Source organism: Natator depressus, chromosome 1 (assembly GCF_965152275.1).
Source record: "Natator depressus isolate rNatDep1 chromosome 1, rNatDep2.hap1, whole genome shotgun sequence".
Lineage (NCBI taxonomy): Eukaryota > Metazoa > Chordata > Testudines > Cheloniidae > Natator > Natator depressus.
The window spans coordinates 23,288,950-23,311,195 of record NC_134234.1 but is presented as its reverse complement, the minus strand read 5'-3'; the positions used below and the strand labels follow the sequence as shown (position 1 = coordinate 23,311,195).

At 44.7% G+C, this 22,246-nt stretch overlaps 1 protein-coding gene across 1 annotated transcript; it reads left to right on the top strand.

Annotated features, from left to right (window-relative positions):
• Nucleotides 1-13,840: 13,840 nt before the first annotated feature.
• On the top strand, nucleotides 13,841-20,866 carry FZD4 (frizzled class receptor 4). The gene is made up of 2 exons (XM_074956340.1): nucleotides 13,841-14,110; nucleotides 16,216-20,866. The coding sequence occupies exons 1-2, from the start codon at nucleotides 13,841-13,843 to the stop codon at nucleotides 17,542-17,544; spliced, it is 1,599 nt and encodes a 532-aa protein (XP_074812441.1). The 3' UTR covers nucleotides 17,545-20,866.
• The last annotated feature ends 1,380 nt before the right edge of the window (nucleotides 20,867-22,246 follow it).

Genomic DNA, 22,246 nt, shown 5'->3' with positions numbered 1-22,246 from the left:
GTGGGATAATATCATGTGAACATTTTGAGTCACACAGTAATATCCTGCAGTTTGTAGAAACCTGGATTTTTTCCAAAAATATATTTGTAGTCTTTCTTACAGGGATACTGTATTTAATAACAAGAAAATAGAGTCATAGTGCTAGCCACACTGATATTGCCACACAAACCAGGACATGATATTGGGTCAATTTTATACCTGCTCTAATTCTATTGGCTTCAATAAAGTTGCACACAACTGAATCTGACCTATTAAGATGATGTGCTATTGGTCCAGTAGCTGGTATTGTTCTCTTAGTCGCTTGGCTAGATTGAACCATAAAGTCTTTAATTAACAATTAAGTTCAATCCTGGATAAATAGTAAAGGACAGTGTGATGTGTACCATCACAAGAGAAGCCTGGGGCAGGAATTCTGACCCAGAGAGTCACAACTTTTCCTTTGACCCTCTCTTCCCTCCAAGGAAGTAGTTTACTGTAGCCATGAAAAGGGTGCAGGTTACTTCCTCCCTTGTACTAGCTCAGCTCTGTTGGACACTCTTCCCCACTAGGATGACCAGACAGTAAATGTGAAAATCGGGAGGGCGGTGGGGGGTAATAGGAGCCTATATAAGAAAAACATCCAAAAATCAGGACTGTCCCTATAAAATCAGGACATCTGGTCACCCTATTCCCCACCCAGCTGCTTGGTGGGGCAGTGTCACTGCCATGTTTGATACTCCCTCCCACTTGCCGATACTCTGCCTTTGCTTTATTCAGATCCCTCCTAAAAACCCATTTCTACAGCATCACCTACTAAAAATGAACTTGTTCTATGATGGAAAAAAGTGTACCACCAAGATGCATGTCTAATCTGCCAAATCTGAATAACCTCATAATCATATCTGTGGCGCCATATCCTTCCTCCACACTCCCCTTTCCTGTATTTGTTTTATCAAGTTAATCATTTAGAGCCAGATGGTGACCTGTCATGCATGCCCTCAATACCCTTAGATTCCCGTGCACCGGCGGGTAGTAGCTCAGGTAACAACAGTAGTCTTCATAGGGCCACAACATTCATTTCCTCACCGTCCATAATGTGGGTGGGAAGGAACAGAGCTTCAGCTCCATCCACAACCTGCTGATCAGCACAGCTGCATCGTCATGCTAAGGGACATATGCTGTGCCAGGTATAGTGTTGATGCAGAATATACTCCCCAACACAGGGGAGAGAGAACCAGCAGAGGAATCTTTGAGTCACAATTTGTTTCCCAGTCTGCTTTTGCAGCAGTGCTACAATTTCTTTCTTTGATTCCTGTCCACCAGCTCAGCAGCAACAATGGGGCCACATGAAGTCTTTGGACCACTTTCTGTCTTGTACCAGCTTCACAGCCTTGTTCATCTTTAAACCTTTTTGTTCTATGTCTTTCTTCGCCGTGTCTACCCAATGCATCTTCAGTTTCCCTCTGTTTCTAGTTCCTTGTACTCTGGGATGTATCACCTTGTATTGTATCCTTTTTGGGTCCATTTCTGACACAAATTCACAACTTGGCAGTCTTATTTTAATCTTCTGCAACAGCGTAATTTCTTGCCCAAGCTGTTTTCTTATCACATATCACTTTTATTTTCTGCAGTCTTGGTGCTCTCAATATTCCCCTCAGCTAGTTCATTGCTTTCCTCACACTCCAATGCTCCAATCCATACAGCAGTATCAGCACAGCAGTTGTCTCAAATGTCTTTAGCTTTCCAAATATTGCAGGGTTTCCCAAATGTTGTAGCAGCTAATAGGATTCTTCTTATGTCATATCTTCACAGTTCCCATTCTTTGACACTAGTCTTCCAATGTACATGCAATTTTCCACTTGTTCTAGTTCTTTGTCACCAACTTTGATCTTTACGTCGTCCTCTTGTCTTCCAATTGCCGTAATTTTTGTCTTCTCCATACTGATCTTCAGTCCAAATTTTCCATTTTCCCAGACTCTCTACCTTGTCAGTTGTTCTCTGTATGTCCTCCTTGGGCAATTCGATAAGGTCAATGTCATCTGTGTCTAACGTTATTCACTGTGCTCCCACTCAACATCACTCATCTCATTTCACCTCTCAGTGCTACCGTCAATACTGCTACCAGTACCCAGTTGAAGAAATCTGGTGATAGCATGCATCTTTGTCTCATTTCTGTGGTCGTCCACCAGCTTCTTGTCTGCTCTCATCGCACTCATCAACTTGCTGTAGCCGTTCTCTATCGGCTTAATCGGTTGGTTGGGGATGCCACAACCCTTTATGCCAAATGCTATCACAAACCAGGCTGACGTCTACAAAGTTACAGTAAGAGGTTTGGTTGTGTTCTATGTACTTCTCTAATATGTCTTATCACAAATAACTGATCTATTGTACCTCCAGCCTGTTCCTCTGCAAGCACCACTTCCATGTACCTCTTCATTCTCCTCTGCAATATCTTGGTGAATGCTTTTCCTGGCACAACATGGTGACCCAAACATAGGGCTCATAGCAAACTGTGATTGAGCCCTTAAATCGGAGATAGGCAAACTATGGCCCGCGGGCCACATCCGGCCTGCGAGACTGTCCTGCCCGGCCTTTGAGCTCCCGGCCGGGCAGGCTAGCCCCCAGCCCCTCTCCTGCTGTCCCCGCTCCCCCGCAGCCTCAGCTCGTCGTGCCGCCAGCACTCTGGGTGGCAGGGCTGCCAGCTCCTGCTGGGCAGCGCAGCGGCATGACTGGCTCTGGCCAGGTGGCGCAGCTGCCAGTCCCGCTGCTCTGAGCGGCATGGTAAGGGGGTGGGGAGCGGGGAACTTGGATAGGGGCAGGGAGTTCCGGGGGGCAGTCAGGGGACAGGGAGCAGGGGGCAGTTGGATGGGGCAGACGTTCTGGGGGGGCAGTCAGGGGATGGGGAACAGGGGGGTTGGATAGGTGTAGGAGTCTCGGGGGGGCCTGTCAGGGGACATGGTATCACTTTTCCACCACCACCCCCCGCCACCTCCTTCCATGGAAGCCCCTCCATGCATATTCTGTGTATTTGGCACTCTCTTTTATTTGATGAGGAAGAGGAGCAGTGGGATTGTTTTATGCATATTCTTGCTCAGCTCTGTCAAAATCCCATGAGGGAGACTTTTGACCCAAGAATCAGTGCTGTCTTTAGAACAAGGTCCTGATATCCGTGGGTCTGGGGTTCATGGGTCCTGTACAATGAAGCAGCATTCCCCCAATGGGATGATTCAGTGGAAGTTCAAGGATATTGATTCAGTTCTGAGTCAGAAACTGAGTTCTTGGAGGCAGAGCTATCTTTTACTGAATCACTAATACCACTTCCAGCAGTCCCTCCTGCAAACCTCTTCTCATATCCTTTACTTGACATGATAGAGGGGTACTTGCTGGACTCATGGTTTTGAATCCTGGCAAGCCTGGTTCATCCCTTCCTCATTCTGAGGTAGATACACTGAGTTCCATGCTGCATGTGAGCCTTTCAGAAAAGACCTTAAACTGAAGTCCTGTCTGACTTGCAAGGAAGGAAGTCTTAAGTGGAGAGGGTTGCCCCGTTTTTATGGTCAAAATCTCCCCTAGTCTCCAGTTCTGTGCTGCACTCAGTCTTAGAGATTGGCTGCATTTTAGTGGCACAGGGGATGATTCCTGTATGTAATTAGAGACCAATTCTCCCTTGCTTTGCCCCGTGAACTTCAAAAGAAGAGAGACCTTTGTACACTGGCATATTCCATAGGTGATTCCTCCATATGTGGAATTCTTGCATGTTCCCCCTCTCGTCAATTGTGCAATGATTTCATCCTCTCATACAGTATCATTGCCAGTTGTAGCCTGCAAATTCCATCTTGGCTAATAAGAGGCTTTGTTTCTTAGTCTGTACGTTTTGGTTGAAACCCAGATTTCTCTGTTTTTGTAGTCACATTTTTCACAAGCTTTAAAAAAAAAATCTGGGGTCAAAATAATCACCTGAACATCTTGTATTATTTCCACCACCCAGGAATTGAAGTACCACAGTAATACCCGTTCTCATGTTATTTTGGCCCCATGAAAGACTCCCTGAGGATTTAAAAATGCCTCTGAACAATACAAACATAAACACGAGAATTCACATCCATGCTTATTATTTTCTAACCTCCTGTCTAGGTCTAAAGTTATTAGAGCAATTGTCAGCCTACAACTATAAATGATTCAGTTTCAAAAGGTTTCAGAGTAGCAGCCGAGTTAGTCTGAATGCATCCGATGAAGTGAGCTGTAGCTCACGAAAGCTTATGCTCAAATAAATTTGTTAGTCTCTAAGGTGCCACAAGTACTCCTGTTCTTTTTGGTTTCAAAAGGAGAGATTATTCCACGCTCAATTGTATGTGATGCAGTAATAATGATACAATCTTACAATTGTACCTTTCCTGCCAAAATGCTTTACGTTGCGAGAATGCCAGAGTGATAGGCACTATATCAAAAGCTAAAATACAGACAGACTCTTTTACCAGACTTGTTTGGAGCTAGTGCAGTTACAAGGAACATGGAATGCTTGTGAAACATTCTGAGCACTTTTGTGAACACACAAAGGGATACATGCGGGACTACAAAGTGTTCTCACCACCATTTCAAGTGCTTGAATGAGTTTTGCAAAGGCTCTAGCACAGAAAGGCCTTCAGTGGGTGTAACAGTGACCTGTAAGATTAATTTACCAATTTTAATGCTAATTAGATGTTGCCCCAAAACTGGTCAAACATGTGCTACTCAGAACCTAGAATCAAGTCTCAGGGTTTGTCTTCACACAAAAGTTGTGCCACTTTAATTATACCAGAAAAGTTAAAGTGGTCCAACCCCCTCGCATTGACTGAGTGATATTGGTATAAGGTACCTTATACCAGCGCAGTTATTTCTATAGGAGAAGGGGAGTAATCTATACTGAAATAAGGCACCTTTGTACCAGTTTAACTGCATCCACACTAGGGGCCATGCCACTATAACTATATTAGTAAAAGACCACACCCCTAACTGAAATGGTTGTACCAGTTCCTGAAGACCAGGCCTTAAAATCTCAGACAATGGCCATCCAGAGACACACAGGTCATTAAAAAAAGATAAAGAATCCAAGAACAGAGGGGAAGAATACAGTTTAGCAATGTCTGTGTTGGAAATGGCCCATGTGTGAATGAACAATATCTCTGAAAATTGGACCAGCCTATGTAATTGAATGCCTATGTAATTGAAAAATTCTGGGCCTGATTCTCATTTACAAGGCTCATTTACATCACTCTGGAACTTTAAAGGGGCTTTAATAATTTATACTTGCTTTAGGGCTACCTTGCAGTGCCAGGCCAATGTAAATAGGCTTTTATGTAAATGAGAATCAGGCCTATAGTTTCCATCAGCAAGAGATACAGTTTAACACTACATCAAGTTGTCTTTCTGCATATTCACAAAAGCTACAAAGGGAGTGTGGGTATAGCTCATCCAGGCTCTGGACAGAGGCAGGACATTCTTCCCAGGAGAGTGAAAGTCACCTGTCTGTGATATTAAAAAAAAGGTTACTTTCCGCCATGGTTGGCATGTTGTTATAGACTGTAATGTAACTAAGCAGGACATGCTAGTTCACATGCTTTTTTTGTGGGGAGAAAATAGCCCATTTAAAGATTCACCGGCATGTTCTGACTGCTTTGCGCTGCTCCAGTGACACAAAGCAACCATAAACCTTGAGTAACTGGCCAATTAAACCAGTTTACGTCTGCTTTGCATCAATGGAGCAGTGCAAAGCAACTGGGATCGGTGAATCTGGCCTCTAATCTATCATTCACAGCGGGGTTTATATGTAGCCTAACTTGATATTCAAAGGCCATGTCTACACTAGGAGCGCTTTGCTGTATAACTATACTGGTATTCTGTACCAGCAATGTGCTCCTGGTGAGAATATAGCCTATACAGGAAAAGCTCCCAGTGTAGCTTATTCCACCAGCAACAACCCCATCTCATCCCCCAAGCAAACTACCAGTAAAAGCAGAGTTTTCCAATATAACTATCTACACTAGGGGCTTCTGGCACAGTCAAAGATTACAGCTCCTCACACCCCTGACTGACACAGCTATGCCAGCAGATGTCTGTAAAATTGACATGGCTGAAGTCTAATAATTTGTTTAAAAGATCATAAGTGATTTCTATAAGTAATGTATTTAGAGGTAAAGCATTGTCTAATGCTTTCAAAGAAAGTATTACTTCTCTCTTTGTGCCATAGGTGAGCTGAGTGACAGCTGAGTTTCTGGTCATGAGTTAGAAGAAGGCTCCGCTGAAATGCCACAGAGGGACTTGCAGGTACAGCATGTGCAAAGAGGAACAAATGCATGGTGAAACTCCTATGTAATCAAAGAAAAATGGGAAACAGGAAGATCCAGTTGGAAAAGAAGCTTTGGAAAGAGGCAATCCGTGCAAACTTGCAAAATGACATGTGACCTATAAGAGAAATGTAACTCAATTTGTCTTTCCAATGTCAAAGTTAAATAACATCCTGAGCATGCTCTGTCTATCATTTCCAAACTTCCAGACCAATTTGGCATTGCAAAACGAAAGTTCTTCAACCCAAGCAAAACATAAATTCCTCCAAGACTGCACACTGTACATGCCAAATTTGAAGTTATAAAACCAAGCTGTTTTTGAGTTATCAGAGCGTAAAAAAGCCCCTGAACAATTTTCTTAGATGAAAAATATTTATTGTTTCCAAAAAATAATAATCTTCTGAGCTAAGATCACGCATGGGAAATTTCAGCCCAAAAGATTAATCTTTGAAAAAGTTATAAGCAAATGAAAGTAGCAGTTTAGAATGAAAGTGATATTATGTAGATCAGTATTGGTTCCATAGTTCAGGCTGAAATTTGCTCCCCATTAAATCAGGTTTTCAAATCATAATCCACTAATTTTCCCAAACAGAAACAGATCTTCTTTAAATTTGACACATTGCATTTCTTTACAGGGCAGAGGTTTCCTGGCAAATATGGTAAAAATCAGACAGCAACTTTTTAAATTATAATGTTTTCACAGTGTAGTTAATTTTTTTAAAGATGTCCTAATCCTTTTTGGCTAATTAGATCTCAATAATGGCTTGGCCTAGAAAGCCCATATTTGTTTTGCTGGTCTTGCTGAGGATATGGACTTTTTCATAGCTTGTGGTGGGAGAATGGGCAGCGATTGAAAGGAGAATAAAAGTTGTATTTAAGTGTACAAGAGCAAATATAAACTGACCTCACTCCTCACTCCCCTTACCAAGCTGAGTCAGAGGTGAACGGGAGACCATAGTAATGTGGTGAGGCAGGAATTGGGGTTAGGAGTCTACTAGGGGGATCACAGAGCCACGAATGGTAGTATAGGTCGCATTGTGGGGTAGGACAGTGTTGGAGCATGAGGACAGAGAAAGCACATAGAATGCGGGAAAGGAGAAGTGGGTTCAGGGAACCAGGAGAGGTACGTAGGGTGTATCTATAGAGGACCTGGGCAGATAGAGATGGGGACAAGGTAAGGGGGAGTGTGTATAGTTTCCAATGTAGATAAAAGCCTCCCAGTTTTCTACTCCACCCACCATCCACTACCCCCATATCCCAGACAAGTAGAAATCCCACCATGACACACACATACGTGGACTTGCTAACTGGGGGAGAGGAGCCCTGCTCTGGTGAGGCTTATAAGATGTGTCTCAGCAGGGTTCCCCTCCTGCAGATCTGAGATGCTAAAGCCAGTTTCAACTTCTGTAGCTCATTTAAAAAAAAAAAAACATACCCATGGAAATTTGTCTTAAAATGTTAGTTAAGATAAAATTTAATGTCTAAAGGATCTGTTCTAGTTGAGTCCAGCTAATGAACAGTTAAGAGATCCAGAAAATTTACCAAGATTTTATAACCTTCCATCATTCATTGCCACCCACATAGTTTACACTACTCATCCAAACTCATCTGAATTATTACACCCAAAGTACACCCAAAGATCAAATTACTGGGGGCTACATTCTCATAACCTTGCTCACACTGAGCAGCACCATTCTTCACGAGCAGTCCCATGGATTTCAGTGGGAGCCCTCCTGGAAAAATGTACTGTTCAACATGAGTAAAGGGATCTGGCCCTAAGAGATTATTGGAAATTATTCCCTTGAATGAGAAATGGGATTTTATAATCTCCTAGCATGAAATTCACTTCTGTGTAGAGGGCCTGGGTAAGGCCTGTGCACCACTTAAATCTCACAAATGGACACTAATCCCTGGGGGAAATGAAATATACCAACGAATGTGCAAAGCCTTGACCTATTTCATCTGTAGGAGTGTGGGACAGTAATTGCATTCAGCAGAGAAGCAGATTATTTCCGCTTGTAACTCTCAAATTCGGGGTCCTGCAGGAGATGCCGTAACTCACCTGCATCTCCATCACACATTCTTCAGATCTGCCAAAAAGTATTTATCATATGGATGATAATATGCATCTTCATTGGAAAGGCACTGAATCACTCCCTCCATCAGTTTGCCTACTGGACTTCCATGCAGACAGCACCATACCAACCTATCCTAGAAAAATTTATTCTCAGAGCCATTACCTTAGCCCAAAAAATCCTGCTGAGACACTGTAAAAATGTAGACACTTCCTCATTCACAGAGTGCAGTTTACAACTTGTGATCAACCTCATACCAGAGATTATCACTGGCTCAAGAAGAAGAGCTTTCACTTTCTAATGATGTATACAGATCAGAGTGGCAAGAAGGGACTGCAAAGTGATCATAAGGAGCCAAGAGAACAATAATATGCACATAAATGACAGCAAGGTGAGATGAAGTATAAGCAAGCAGGCAGTCATTGTGCATGATTGCTGTCACAGGAGGATTGCTTCCCAAACAGACGCACTAGAAACAATAATCAAGTTCCCAGTTTACCCCCATCTCTGGGATCTTGCTTTGCCTTGGGCAAGTAGCAGTCAACTTTGCTACAGGCCACTCTGCAATTGTACATATGAGTATAGCCAGGCAAGACTCCATCTGTATACTTCCGTGCATCTAAAAACAGAATTCCACCCTTGTCTCTGGGTACAGGAAGACACCATTACTGCTCGCTCTTAACACTGAAATGGAAAAAGCTAAAGGGAAGAAAGCCACTGCCTCATGAATGAGGATCAGGAAAACGTGGCTGGAGGGTTATAGTAAAGTCTATCTCTGCATAGCTTTCAGCTGAGGGACTTTGCACCACGGGCCAAACAGTTCAATGGCATACCCACATTTTTGATGATTTTGATACAGAAGATAAGGAAGTTAGATATTCTTTCTGTATAACATTTCTTCTAGAAGCTTTTTGAGAGCCTTGTTGTTATTGCACTTCATTGGGTACAAGTCATACTGTGCATATTTCATGTTGTACTTCATGTGGCTTAGTGCTCTAGGCTTCTGACTTAATGGATTTTCTGTAACTTGAAGTCTTTAAATCATGATTTGAGTCCTTCAGTAACTCAGCCAGAGGTTATAGGTCTATTACAGGAGTATGTGGGTGAGATTGGAGGCAGCTGGTGCTGCTTCAGCACCTAACTGTGGCAGAAGACTTCACATTACAAAGGATTTGCTGTACTGGGGCAAAGATTCATAGATTTTTAAGGCCAGAAAGGAGAACCATGATCCTCCAGTTTGATTTCCTGCATAAGACAGAACAAAATATCTGACCCCACGTGACAGTATTTTGCCTACATCATTCTTTTCACTGCTTCATTGCATGGAGTTTTACTGTACATGTTGTCCATTTGCTTGTGTCTGATTTAGACAGCAAGCACTTTGTGTCATGGAGTGTATCTTCTCTATGTTTGTAAAGCACCCTGGGCATTCATAGCATTATAGAAATTATAAAGAAAAATAGTCAAATTTAATTACAGCAGACAACGCTGGTGGGTAAAGATGGGACTTAGAGGAGCTGAGTTCAATTCATGGCTCTGGCTTGGTCACATTGCGCCTCCGCTCCCCATCTATATAAAGGAGATGATAATAATACTATTACTTCCTCCCAGGGATGTTGTGAGGCTACATTTCTTGATGTTTGTGGCTAGAGCTGAGCTATTATGGTGATGGCAGCCATCTAGGTCCCTAGATTGATAAAAGTCTAGTTAAGATACTACTTATCTCATTAGATGTGAACATTTTAATGACCATTCAGTACTCGAACATTCTCACTAGCAGTCATGTTTATTGCACTTTGGATGGAGACCAGGAAGGCAGCAGTAATAACACCCTGGATCCAACCAAGCTGCTGCAGGAAACCTGGCAGTGGCCATATCTGTGACCTTTGCTGTGACTGACATTCTCATTCATCATCCACAACCCTGCAGAGGAGGAGAAGAGGCAACTAACTTCTGCTTCAGTAAATTAACTGGACTCCACTGACTAGTGTGACTAGGAGACTTACGAGAGAGTGGAGCATCTTTGGGAGCAAGGTATATACTTAGAAATGTTCACAGCAATATACATACACACACAGTAATAGGGCTCTTAAATTTGGCTTTACAAACAGTTCCAAAGAGCTGTACAAACATCAATTAATTGTTGACACATTTTTGTAAAGAGAAAACCAGAACTCATAAGAGGTGCAAAACAATGCTGGGAGGTCTCAAATCTGAGCCCATTTCTCTACTCTTATCTTTATTTTGACAAGATCATTTATACACAATCACAGAAGTCAGAGACAGAAAAGACCTACTAGATCGTCCAGTCCATCCCACTGAAAAGTCAGGATTATATTTCATTTATTTATTTATCTTATTTAGGTTTATACAAATGCCAAAAATGGCACCTACCTGTATATTGTAGGTGTCCTTGACATAACTTAACAGTACAACAAAATTAATACCCAAACATAACTAAAGTGCAGCAGTACAATTTAACTCACTGCCAGCAACCCAAGATAACTGAAAAGCCCAAAACCCCTGACCACCCTCCCACAGTTTTCACATACACAGGGAAAGAAGATGAGCTGTGCTGTGTGCTCTGAAGGTCATCAAACTCAACCTGTTTTTTTGGACCAAGGAGAGAGTGAATTCCTAAGCTATGGGGCCCTCCCAGAGAGCACTATGCCAGCAACTTGCTCTTGTCTATACCAGGAGGGATTTAACTTGAGCACCTCTGCAGTGGTTCAGCACAGGGAGAAATGTGAGCTTTTACAAGTCAAATGAAACACCTTAAGTTTCCCCCACAAACCAAGAGGCAACCTGTGCAAATCACAGAACTTGTTGAATATGCTCATGGCAAGACACTCCATTAACGAATGGGCTGTCACATTCTGCATATGAAGTCTTGTTCTTTATTACTGTGTATAATTGATGAAGAGACGGCTAAAGATTTTCAGAGTCCAAAATGAGTCTATTTTTAACTTATGGTTATGGTATTGGTGGTGATGGGATTTCCCGCCGCCCCCAAGCCCATTTTTCAGTAAACAAATTTCAATAATCATTCTGAAAATGTTTTCAAAGTACTTGATAAAAATTCAGAAAAAATATCCAAAAAGCCACCACATTTTTCACAAAACACAAACTTGTTTGGCAACATCCACAATCTTTTGCAAACAAAAAATTGTGTTAGAAAAAAGGGCATTTTTCAACAATAACAACAAACCTGTAGTTTGAAAAATATTAACCAGCTCTGCTCAAAATGTAGGATTAGGGCACTGACGGTAAGTGGTGCTCAACAAATTGCTTTTGCCCATGAATATACGCTATTATAATGAGGGATGATTATAATTTTTTCTTTTGAATAATGCCTTTGGTTTGAAATTATTACTAATTATCATTATCTGTATTGCCACAGTGCCTAGAAGCCTGGTTATGGGCTAGGGCCCCATTGTGCTTAGCACTGTACAAACACAAAGAACACACAGACTGTCCTGCCTCAAAGAGTTTATCATTTGGGGGCTATACTACACTACACTACACTACACCACAAAGTTAGTTCAGCTTCACTACATCACCCAGGGCTGTGAAAAATTTCACACCCTGTGCAACATCACTGAGACAACCAAAGCCCCGGTGAAGACACTGCTAAGTCACTGGGAGAATTCTTCCCTTGAACTAGCTACTGCCTCTTGGAGAGGTGGATTTATTACAACAACAGAAGAACCCCTTCCTTCTCTGTAGTAAGCGTCTGCACTTCAGCGGCAGAGCTGCAGCTGTGCCACTGTAGCATTTCTAGTGTAGACATCGGCTAAGTAAGCTCCTTCCTTCCATCTTTAACACAAATCCTGCTATTACTGAACATGCGCAACCACCAGGCCAATATGCATCTTCACTTGCAAATGTAGGTTCTACTTGCAGCATCCTGCTGGTCTGGGAAAGAGAAGAAGAAAGCCCTTTCTTGGCCAGGTTGCTGTCATCATTCTGATGTCCCACTCTTAGAGAGGGAGAGAAACAAAAAGCTAAAGTCACATGGTTATTTCCTACTGGATTGACTTTGACTTTTGACTGCATATGACCGCTTTGTGCTGCCCTCTATCTTATCAGGCACATACACCACTGCAATTAGCAGGAGCCGCTTGCTACCCAGGTGGTAGATTGTCTTATCTTGGAAGTGGTACTGTGTAAAGACGGGGTAGGATGGGAGGCTTGGGGAACAGAAAGGGGTGAATGAGGGTTCCCCAGCAGCCAAACAGTGAGGCGTTTCCCAGGATGTCTGTGTGGGGGCTAAGAGCCAGAAGGGGTGCTGGAAGGTGCTCCTGAAAGGGAGTTTGGGGCATTGCACAGGGGGTGCTTAAGGATTCCCAATGGGGGGTTGCTGGGTGACTCAAGGGTGGAGGGGAGGTGACATTTTCCCTAGGGTTCTGGGGATGAGTTGGGGCAGGAGGGTTCCCAATGGGGCAATGCTGGATGAGTCAGAGGAGAGGATGCAAGACAGAGGGGCATTTTCCAGAGGTGCTGGGGGGTAGGATGGTTCCCACTGTGGGGGAAGGTGGGTGATTTCCTAGGAGTGATAGGGGAGGTAGGAGGTGTTCTCAGTGTGGGGGAAATGGAGCATTGCTCCAGAGTCTGGGGGAAGGGTTCCCAGGAGAGCCTGGGAGGGGACATTGGGCATTGCCCCGGGGTGCAGCGGTTGGGTTCCTGGAGAGGGTTGGGTGGGAAATTGCCCCGGTATGTGGCGGGAGAGTTCCCCGGGGGGCGGAAGGGTTCCCCGCAGGGACATTGCCCGCGGCTGCGGCAGGAGGGTTCCCGGGGAAGGATCGGGGGACGTTGCCCCGGGGGTGCGGCGGGAGGGGTCCCCGGGGGAGGATCGGGGGGCGTTGCCCCGGGGGTGCGGCGGGAGGGTACCCGGGGGAGGATCGGGGGGCGTTGCCCCGGGGGTGTGGCGGGAGCGCTCCCTGGAGGGAGGATCGGCGTGCGGCGGGAGGGTCCCCGGAGGAGGACCGGGGGGCATGTGGCGGGAGCGCTCCCCGGAGGGAGGATCGGGGTGCGGCGCGAGGGTCCCCGGGGGAGGATCGGGGGGCGTTGTCCCGGGGGAGCAGCGGGAGGGTCCCCGGGGGAGCATCGGGGTGCGGAGGGAGGGTCCCCGGGGAGGATCGGGGGGCGTTGCCCGGGGGAGCAGCGGGAGGGTCCCCGGGGGAGGACCGGGGGGCATGTGGCGGGAGCGCTCCCCGGAGGGAGGGCAGTGGGGGCCGCTGCTCCGCCCGTGGGTCGCTCCGTGGGCGGGGGCGGGGCGGCGCGGCGCGGCGCGGTCCCTCCCCTGGGCAGTGTCTCCGCCGGGCCCTTTAACCGCCGGGCCGCCCCGCCCCCGCGCTGTCCGGCCGGGCCGTGTCCGCAGAGCGGCCGCGCGCGGAGCCCGTCTGGCCGGGGGCAGCGCCCGGGCGGTGCAGGGCGGGCGCGGGGCTGGGCCGGGCCCGGGCCATGGGGCTGCGGGGCCGCCGCCGCCGCCGCCTCCTGCTGCCGCTGCTGGGGCTGCTGCTGGGGCTGGGGCTGCTGCCCGGCGCGGCGCGCGGCTTCGGGGAGGACGAGGAGCGGCGCTGCGATGCCATCCGCATCGCCATGTGCCAGAACCTGGGCTACAACGTCACCAAGATGCCCAACCTGGTGGGGCACGAGCTGCAGGCGGACGCGGAGCTGCAGCTCACCACCTTCACCCCGCTCATCCAGTACGGCTGCTCCAGCCAGCTCCAGGTGGGTGCCGCCGCCGCCCTGGCCCGCCCCTTGCGCTCCCTGCCCCGGGCCCAGCTCCCTGCACGCCAGGCCCGCGAGGCAGCGTGTGCGGGGGGCTCCCGGCGGTGCCAGGAGCCGCCCAGCGCGGGGGTCTCCTCCCCCGCCCCCTCCGCCGCTCCCCCCCGCCTTGGCAAGCCCCGCGCGAGTGACATTCGGCGGCGGCGCTCGCGCCAAGGATCTGTGCCGCGGCCAGAGGATCCCTCTCGTGGAGCAAACCCGAGCGGGGCAGACTGCAGGGAAAGGGCTGCCGTTATGGTGCCAGCTGCACCCACGAAATGCTGTAAATCCCCCCCCCCCATTTATTTCCCAACCTAATCTGCTCCTAAGGTGCTAAACTAATGGTTTCTAGAGTGGAAAGAGACCGTTTCGCTTCCAGCAGCAGGGACTATCCCGAATCCCCCCCCCCCCCCGCTTTACTTCTTGCGTTTGTTCTGCGAACTTCCCACTGACTCCCAAGTTTCAATCTGTTGCATTTCTTGCCTTTGTTTTGTAAATCTCCTCCTTCAACCTAGTTTCTCTGCTGCCGATTTGGGAGCAGCCGTGGGCGGGTTTCAGGTTATTTCTCAGTCCAAGTTTCTAGGATAGATGAGCGTGAAAATATCTGCTGGGGTAAACAAAAGTTTTAAAAGAAACTATTAAAAGGGTTAAACAAAGATACATTTGGAAACTTCCAGCTGCAAAGTGGCTCAAGATTAGCTTTCCCCTCTGGGTGTGAATCTACAGATAAGAAGGTACAATAAGGTTACAATAGCATTTAATCTCACAGGGTTTACAGTTGCTGAGAGACTGAAGTAAATACACAAGGAGCCCCGTTCCCAGTCCTCTTTCTGGAGTAACCTCCACACAAAGTCAGAAGCTAGGAGAAGAAGCCAAACTTTTCTGTCGATTGGCATGCTGTACTGGTTATGTTCCCTTTGGTAGCCCAGGAATTTGGACTAGTGTGAAGACTAAAGGGAACACCCTAAATCAGGGTTAATAAATTGGCTGATCTCTCTTTTTATGGGCTTGAAAATGTCATTTAGCCTAATATTAAAAATATGACTTTTACAGATCAAGGCATGTGAACTTTCTCACTGACTTCTTAAAGAAAAATATTTATCCTTGAACACCATGAAAGTACAGCGTATACTAAACAGACAGCTTCAAGGACATGACTTTCCAGTTCAGATGCTTGCACATAAAGCCCTTCACTTATAACCATAGATGACAGTTGTTATGTGTATGGAGCTGGTGAACCAATGTGCATCCAGACATAATGGACAGAGGAGGTGAACGTGTGTGTGACTTGTCATCATAAAAAAACAAAGGGACATAGCATAAAATTGTGGTAAGAGGACCCCCTCCAGTAACTTCACTGTAGGAGTTGCTCTCCCATATTAATGGCAAGATCCCTGTCCTAGCCCGTGACTTAGATGTTGTTGAATAACAAACTTACTTCTTCAGATAGTTGTATCCAAACTAATAATTGCTTGGCATTTTTCTTAAATGATCAGTTTTACACACAGATCTATTTGCTTTGTGTGTACCAGAATTACAAGAGTCAAGTACTGAGAAAATTAGTGTCCTAACTTCATTATAAGAGAAAATACGATTTACAAAGACCAAGTTCAACCGTGAATGTTAATTCAAAGAGCTCTTAATATTTTAACTGTTTTATTTCAAGTTTTAAATATCTCTATGCAGTCTCAAAAACTAAGGTCTATATATTTGTGTTAAAGTTTAAATTACTTATTCAGTTGGTGTTTTGCCCTCCTAAACTGTAAATTTGAGGCTTAGATCTAGGGCTAAGTTCTGCTCGCCTTGCGTGAATTTGGCCCATTGACTTCAGTAAAGCTAATTCTAGTGAGTAAAGTGATCAAGATTTGGCCTCAAAACACTTTTTGAATTGAAAACAAGGGCTGAGGTTTTTAGGATTTTTTCCCTTGGTTTCTTTACTACATGCTGCTCCTTGCTTACTTAGGCAAAGTAACTGAACAGTTAAAGAGGATAGAGAGGGAACTTGCTATATAGTCTACCATTTTTATCTTCTTTTAAGCACAAGTTTGACTATTGTTTTTCTCTTCCAGTTCTTCCTTTGTTCAGTCTATGTTCCAATGTGCACAGAGAAGATTAACATCCCAATAGGTCCCTGCGGTGGCATGTGCCTTTCCGTCAAAAGAAGATGTGAACCTGTTCTGAAAGAATTTGGATTTGCCTGGCCAGACAGTCTAAACTGCAGTAAATTCCCACCCCAAAATGACCATAACCACATGTGTATGGAGGGTCCAGGGGATGAAGAGGTTCCCCTTCACAGCAAGACATCCTTGCAGCCAGGAGAAGAGTGTCACACAATGGGATCTAATTCAGAGCAGTATATCTGGGTAAAAAGAAGCCTGAGCTGTGTCCTTAAGTGTGGCTATGATGCTGGTCTCTATAGCAGATCAGCTAAGGAATTCACTGATATCTGGATGGCCGTGTGGGCTAGCCTGTGCTTCATATCAACGGCCTTCACAGTCCTGACCTTCCTGACTGATTCGTCCAGATTTTCCTACCCTGAGCGCCCCATCATATTTCTGAGCATGTGCTACAATATTTATAGCATTGCTTATATTGTGAGGCTGACTGTAGGCCGGGAAAGGATATCCTGTGATTTTGAAGAGGCAGCAGAACCTGTTCTTATCCAAGAAGGTCTTAAGAACACAGGATGTGCTATAATTTTCTTACTGATGTATTTTTTTGGGATGGCTAGCTCCATCTGGTGGGTGATTCTGACATTAACATGGTTTCTAGCAGCAGGACTCAAATGGGGCCATGAGGCTATAGAAATGCACAGCTCCTATTTCCATATTGCAGCCTGGGCTATCCCTGCAGTGAAGACCATAGTCATCTTGATTATGAGACTGGTAGATGCAGATGAGCTCACTGGTCTGTGTTATGTCGGCAACCAGAACCTAGATGCACTCACTGGCTTTGTCGTTGCTCCGCTTTTCACCTACTTGGTTATTGGAACTTTATTCATAGCAGCAGGTTTAGTGGCCTTATTTAAAATCAGGTCTAATCTTCAAAAAGATGGGACTAAAACTGACAAGCTGGAAAGACTGATGGTCAAAATTGGTGTCTTTTCCGTGCTATACACTGTCCCAGCTACATGTGTAATTGCATGTTACTTCTATGAAATCTCCAACTGGGCTATCTTCCGCTATTCAGCGGATGATTCCAATATGGCAGTGGAGATGCTCAAAATTTTCATGTCTCTGCTGGTGGGTATCACATCTGGCATGTGGATTTGGTCGGCCAAGACTCTGCACACGTGGCAGAAGTGCTCTAACAGACTGGTGAACTCAGGGAAAGTGAAACGAGAGAAGAGAGCGGATGGTTGGGTGAAACCTGGGAAAGGGAATGAGACTGTGGTGTAAACAAAACCTCCGTGCTGACATCTCTCCCAAGAAGGACTTGTGTGTAAACACTTGCAGTAGAAATGTTGCTGGGGTGGTATGGGGAGGTAAAGTACAAAATCTGTCTCTGAAAAGAAACCTTAAAGAATAAGCAATAATTTCAAAAACAGAATAACCATAAAGCACGCTGCCCAAAATACAAAAGCCCAGGGAGGCTTTGAAAGCTGTGAAAAATCTGAATATGTCACATTTTTGTAAAGCAGGTTGCAATGTATTAATGTCATTAGAAGCCACAGGGTCTTGCATCTTGTTACTTGGGTTGCCGATTTTCCTGAATCATGTTACAGTGCATGGAGGATGAGGGCCAAATTGTGGGCTGGTTTAGGGTTCAATCCTGTGAGGCGATGGGTGCTCTCAGCTTCAATTGACAGCATCACTCCCTTTGAATTCAGTGTCTTAAGGGATGTGGTCAGGATTGGGATTTTAGGATTGGACCCATAGCCGATACAGCCTGTTGCCTTCATCAGTGTTGCACGGTGCATAATTCAGCCAAGGATTCACGGTGCATAATTCAGCCAAGGATTAGGTCCTCATGCAAATGCCAGCTAAGCTTTCCAGGTATGAAAACAACTCAAACAGGGAATTTGTAGGATTCAGTTAGGTGTTAGGATGGATTGCTGTATAGCTCAGCTGACAACCTAATACTAACCTCTACATTGGCACACGCTTTGCTCTCTAAAACATCAGTACTTCATTTGATGTGTTTAGAAGCTTCACTCAGTACTTTTATCAGAAGTAGATTAACTGGGAGATTGAAGCATAACAGCATATATAGTTTCCATTTATCTCCCTGCCCCCTTTTATCCTTTTTTGATAACCTGGCTATTTCCAGACTCTGACTACTTTATTCCTTTGCATTAATAACTTAGGGTTTTTCTTTTAATAGCTCTCCTTCCTACTGCAATATACAGCTGAGGGAAAGTGAATGAAGGCTCACTTTGGACAAACTCTTTATTCAGCAGAACATGTAGTTTTTCTCCAAGTAAACTTATCTGGCTCTCCCCAGAGACCTATTGCATTAAGCAATTAAGACTTAATATATTTCACTCTGTGTGATTACATCTATGCAGACGCCAGTCTGGGAGAAGTGAAATGTTAAGTTACTTGGCAACTTCATGTTAACACAGATCAGTCGTATAAGTGTGTGTGTCAATTAAAAATAAAAGAAAATTCTCCAGCCATGACATAGCAGTACAGCTGACTGGCTCAAACTGATGGTCACTGAAAGTGACTTAAAAAAAAAAAATTATATGTAAGAATGTAATCAGACTTCAGCAACAATGGAGACATTTTCCTTTTTGAAAAGGGCTCCATGAAGAAGAAATCCAACTTCTTCTTGGTGAGTAATATGTTTCCTAGTTAGTGGCAAGGTTCCTTGCCCTTGGCCTGTCGTGTTCATAGGGAGCATGAGACTCATGAATGCCACAGTCCAGCTTGATTAACAGGAAGTATAATGTAAACCTAAATAAAGAGCAGCATTTAAGTGCTCCCCTTGAAGGACCCACCAGTAGCTTCCCCTGTGTGCCCTAAAATCTTGCTTTGTCTTCAGTGTATGGCAGTGATTCTCAAACTTTTGTACTGGTGACCCCTTTCACATAGCAAGCCTCTGAGTGTGACCCCCCCCTTATAAATGGAAAAACGTTTTTTAATATATTTAATACCATTATAAATGCTAGAGGCAAAGCAGGGTTTGGGCTGGAGGCTGACAGCTTGCGACCCCCCCCATGTAATGACCCAGTTTGACAACCCCTGGTGTATGGGTGCCTGATCAAGGGAGGTGCTGAGTGCCTTCAATTTCTGTGGACTTAAGTGGTAGCTGAGGGTTCTGTGGTCTTTTGTAGGATGAGGCAGGCCTGAAAGGGGTCCCCTCTCTATCTCTCAAACTGTGTTAAAGGCATGCATTGTGTCTGTGCTGAAATATGTGCTTAAAAACAAAACAACCTCATTTCAGTCTGCGCAGTTGGGATCAGTCACTAGCAGAGCAAGTGACAACTTGACTCATTCTGCCCACAACACACCATTATTTTGATCAGCTCTATGTGCTAGCTGAGTGTTCCAAATCCAATCCTTTATCAAGTCTCTTCTGTTGGATAGTAATGCCTTGTTGGACCTATGTATTCTGGTCTGGAAACAGTTTTGCAAGAATGAAAGCTGTGGATGGCTGGGCTTCACCATGATGCTGGATCTATTTACGATTGAAATAAGGATGCCAAATCAGAAGCTAGCTCTAAATTCTGAGGGGTGAAGGCGAGAAAGTGAGTGCGCCAAATTCATCCAGGGGTCCCTCCAGTGAAGTCACAGGTTAAGCACGCTTGGGGATTCATACACACTGAACTTCATGCTATTTGATGTGATTGACCTATGCATTTTTATCCTCGTCATCCCAGAATTTGTTAAGGGGTGACCTTTCCTGTTATCATTGAATTTCAGAGCATGACTCAGTAGATCTCTTACTAGAATGATAGCACTGGTGATTAGTGACATCTGAAAGTGAGTCAGATGAGGATGATGTTTCCTTGCATTGCAGGGTGAGGGGAAGATAAATCCATGAAAGTTGTGAGGCACTCAAATAGTATGGGGATAGCAGCCACATAGCGACCATTCTCCCTTGGAGGCATTGTGCCTGTCTGAGGCACGGTGGGCCTAAATTCTCTTGCAGTTATGTACCAGAGCTCAGTGAATTTCTTCCTGATTTACTTCCAGGTAATGAGGCAGAGCATCTGACCCAGGGCCGCAGAAGCCCCTCTGAAAAGGCACAACTTAACTATGTGCGTTTACCTTGCTGTTCCAGTTGTTCGGGCATTTGTTATTGGAAAAGCCACTCTAGATCAAGTCTGAAGCACGGTAGTTACGAAGACTGAATATCGGCAACTCGGTTTCTCTCATTTCAACGTAGTTATGAATTTAAAACCAAACAATGTGTGACTAATCCTGCTTTGGAATTGCAGTTGCTGTGGCTATAGAGCTCAAAACTTTACAACAGTTACTTTTTGTGCCGGATCCCTTCTCCTCCTTTCTCTCTCAAGCCAGTCCCACCCCCAGTTGGTGTGTTGTGCTGACATACAGGATTCTGAAATGTCTGACAGACAGGTACAAGCGATATGATAGAGCTTCAGAAAGAGAAACTAACTTGTTGAAGGGAATGGACACTGATAATTTTTTAGATGTACAGAAAGTATATCTGCATTGATGTATGTACTGTAAATTTCTAATTTATCACTGTACAAAAAACTTTGCTATTTAATTTTTGTATCAAAATAAAATTGTTAACCTCTGTGAATAAGTAATGGATTCTTATTGTGTCTTGATTTTTTTTTTTTTTTGGGGGGGGGGGAGTTTCCTTTCATAAACTGTCTCTATCCTCCTGTTGTAAACACAAAGCATTGTGGGTTTTTTGCTTTTCCCCTATCACCCCATCCCTTTCTTCCTTTCTAAGTGAAGAGTGTTGAGCCAAGCCCAGGGCAGAGACCTGAAACTGGTTTTGTGTTCTATAATTAGCTTTCACCAACCCAGTAACAAGTGTGAACTCCTGAAGCACTAGAACCGTCTTATCATAGAGTCTGACAGTCCCTTTGGGCACTACAGTCTGTTTTGCCACCCAGACAAGCTGGACTTAGTGATAGCTGGTTGCCATACACCAAAGATGCAGATTGCTTCCAATCCCAAGAGACCAGTCACTTACCCTAGGTCAATTTGTATCTCAGATCTCACCCCAAAGACAACGCTTGTAGCCAATCCTGTAGCAAACTGACTAAGGATTAATTAACTAAGAAAAGAAATGAGTTATTACAAGGTTAAAGCAAGCAAACATATACACTGAGTTTACGGTCTAGGGTTTTAAAAGGTGACTGTTGTATTAATCTCTCAGCACTGAGGCCCTGGGGTTCTCTGCTTCTGTTTCACAGCTCCAACCCTGTAAGAGTCTGAAAGCCAGAGAGATGAAAATTCTCTTGTTCCTTTATTTTTATTTCTTTCTTCCAGAGTTCAAGCTGATGGGAAGAGCCCTCTTGAATGTAACCTCTTTGTGAGTATGAAGGGGCAATTGACAAAGCATTTGTATTGTCAAAAGAAAAGGAGTAGAGAAGAAACAATACCTCCTCCCACCCCACTCTCCTGCTGGTAATATTGTTTCATGGTCTCTGTGTATATAATGTCTTCTGCAGTTTCCACAGTATGCATCCGATGAAGTGAGCTGTAGCTCACGAAAGCTCATGCTCAAATAAATTGGTTAGTCTCTAAGGTGCCACAAGTACTCCTTTTCTTTTTGCGAATACAGACTAACACGGCTGTTGCTCTGAAACCTGTCATTTGTATTGTGATGTCTCATAATGGCCCATTTAGTTTTGATAGCCTTCTTGATGAGCAGAAGAAGATCCCTGCTGACAGTTTCAGGGCAAACTTTTTTTACAGTTATAAAGTAAAAACTTAAATATTGCCTTACACTGTGTGATAAAGATGTGAGATTATTTTATGCACTAATTTACAAGCATTTCACATTGTTATGAGGTCAATACCCATCTTAAGCATACTAACATGCAAGTGAAACAGACTGGCTTCCAGCACCTCGTTTGCCAGCGTTACACAGAGAACTGAAATGCTTCACTTAAACGAGTTAGAACTTTGGCCTAAGACCTACATTTGGGTCCAAGCTGGGCAAGAGTGC